We start from the raw sequence: 1,699 nt of genomic DNA, 5'->3' as shown, positions 1-1,699 counted from the left end.
GTTCCTGCAGGGATCTCCTAAAGCTCTCATAGCCCAAAACCTATGGGATCTCTCTCCTGTGTAGCGCAGGAGGACATGCCCAAGATCAGAGATTCTCTGCTCCACCATCAGACAGAGTAGACATTTCACAGGGACTTTTCCAGAAGCACCTCAAGGCAAGCGCTACCTGGGAGTTGTCCTGGTTTCAGCTGGGAGAGAGTTCATTTTCCTCCTAGAAGCTGCTGTGTTTTGGATTTAGTATGAGACTAATGATGATGAGACATTTTGGTTGAGTTGTTGCTAAGTAGTGTGTATGTTAAGTCAAGGACTTTTTCAGTTTCCCGTAGAAAACGAGAGGGAGCAGAGGCAGGACAAGCTGGGCATAGGAATATTCCATACCACAGACGTCATGCTCAGTATAGAAATGGGGGTTGGCTGGGCAGCAGGAATCCGTGTTTGGGTTTGGAAGGCAGGCAATGGGAAGAGATTTGCTCAGAGCTGTCCTGACTTGTGAGTGTGCTTTCCTCCTTTGGCAGTACCTCGGGAACAAAGGGATCCGATGTCCAACGGCAGCTCCATCACCCACTTCCTCCTCCTGGCATTCGCAGACACGCGGGAGCTGCAGCTCTTGCACTTCTGCCTCTTCCTGGGCATCTACCTGGCTGCCCTCCTGGGCAATGGCCTCATCATCACTGCCGTAGCCTGTGACCACCGCCTCCACACCCCCATGTACTTCTTCCTCCTCAACCTCGCCCTCCTCGACCTGGGTGCCATCTCCACCACTCTGCCCAAGGCCATGGCCAATTCCCTCTGGAACACCAGGGCCATCTCTTACACTGGATGTGTTGCACAGCTCTTTCTATTTCTCACCTTGATGTCAGCAGAGTTTTATCTTCTGACAGTCATGGTCTATGACCGCTACGTGGCCATCTGCAAACCCCTGCGCTATGGGTCCCTCCTGGGCAGCAGAGCTTGTGTCCACATGGCAGCAGCTGCCTGGGGCAGTGGCTTTCTCTATGCTCTCCTGCACACAGCTAATACATTTTCAATACCTCTCTGCCAAGGCAATGGCCTAAACCAATTCATTTGTGAAATCGCCCAGATCCTCAAGCTCTCCTGCTCAGACTCAGACTACCTCAAGGAAGTTGGGCTTATTCTACTCAGTGCCTGTTTAGTCTTTGCATGTTTTGTTTTCATTGTGCTGTCCTATGTGCAGATCTTCAGGGCTGTGCTGAGGATGCCCTCGCAGCAGGGACAGCACAAAGCCTTTTCCACGTGCCTCCCTCACCTGGCCGTGGTCTCCTTATTTGTCAGCACTGGCATATTTGCCCACCTGAAGCCCCCCTCCATCTCCTCTCCATTTCTAGACCTAGTGGTGTCACTGCTGTACTCGGTGGTGCCTCCAGCAGTGAACCCCCTCATCTACAGCCTGAGGAACCAGGAGCTCAAGGGTGCCCTGAGGAAACAGACCCAATGGATCCTGCACCATCAACAGTAATTTTCTTCCCCTTTCATTCATAGTGTTCAAATCACGTTTCAGAGAAATTTCTGCTTTTTTTTTTTCCTGATAATCATACTTAGAGGTAATTGCTTGGGATCATAGCACTTCTCTTCAGGCTCTTTCCTGTTGTGTCTCATCCTTGAAGAACCATGTGTCACCTCTTTCCTCCCTAAGAGCATCTCTGCAATAAAAGGGGATCTCCTGAGTGTGGTGCCTGAT

At 50.9% G+C, this 1,699-nt stretch overlaps 1 protein-coding gene across 1 annotated transcript; it reads left to right on the top strand.

Moving 5' to 3' along the window:
* Nucleotides 1-514: 514 nt before the first annotated feature.
* On the top strand, nt 515-1,477 carry LOC128901549 (olfactory receptor 14A16-like). Its single transcript, XM_054183621.1, has one exon. It carries the CDS (start codon nt 539-541, stop codon nt 1,475-1,477), a length of 939 nt encoding a protein of 312 aa, XP_054039596.1. The 5' UTR covers nt 515-538.
* The last annotated feature ends 222 nt before the right edge of the window (nt 1,478-1,699 follow it).

This window comes from Rissa tridactyla, chromosome 26 (assembly GCF_028500815.1).
Source record: "Rissa tridactyla isolate bRisTri1 chromosome 26, bRisTri1.patW.cur.20221130, whole genome shotgun sequence".
Classification (NCBI taxonomy): domain Eukaryota; kingdom Metazoa; phylum Chordata; class Aves; order Charadriiformes; family Laridae; genus Rissa; species Rissa tridactyla.
This window is presented reverse-complemented; position numbering and strand designations above follow the sequence as displayed.

Excerpts from the sequence above, each read along its gene's own strand:
- LOC128901549 (XM_054183621.1), top strand. The coding sequence starts at position 539 with ATGTCCAACGGCAGCTCCATCACCCACTTCCTCCTCCTGGCATTCGCA.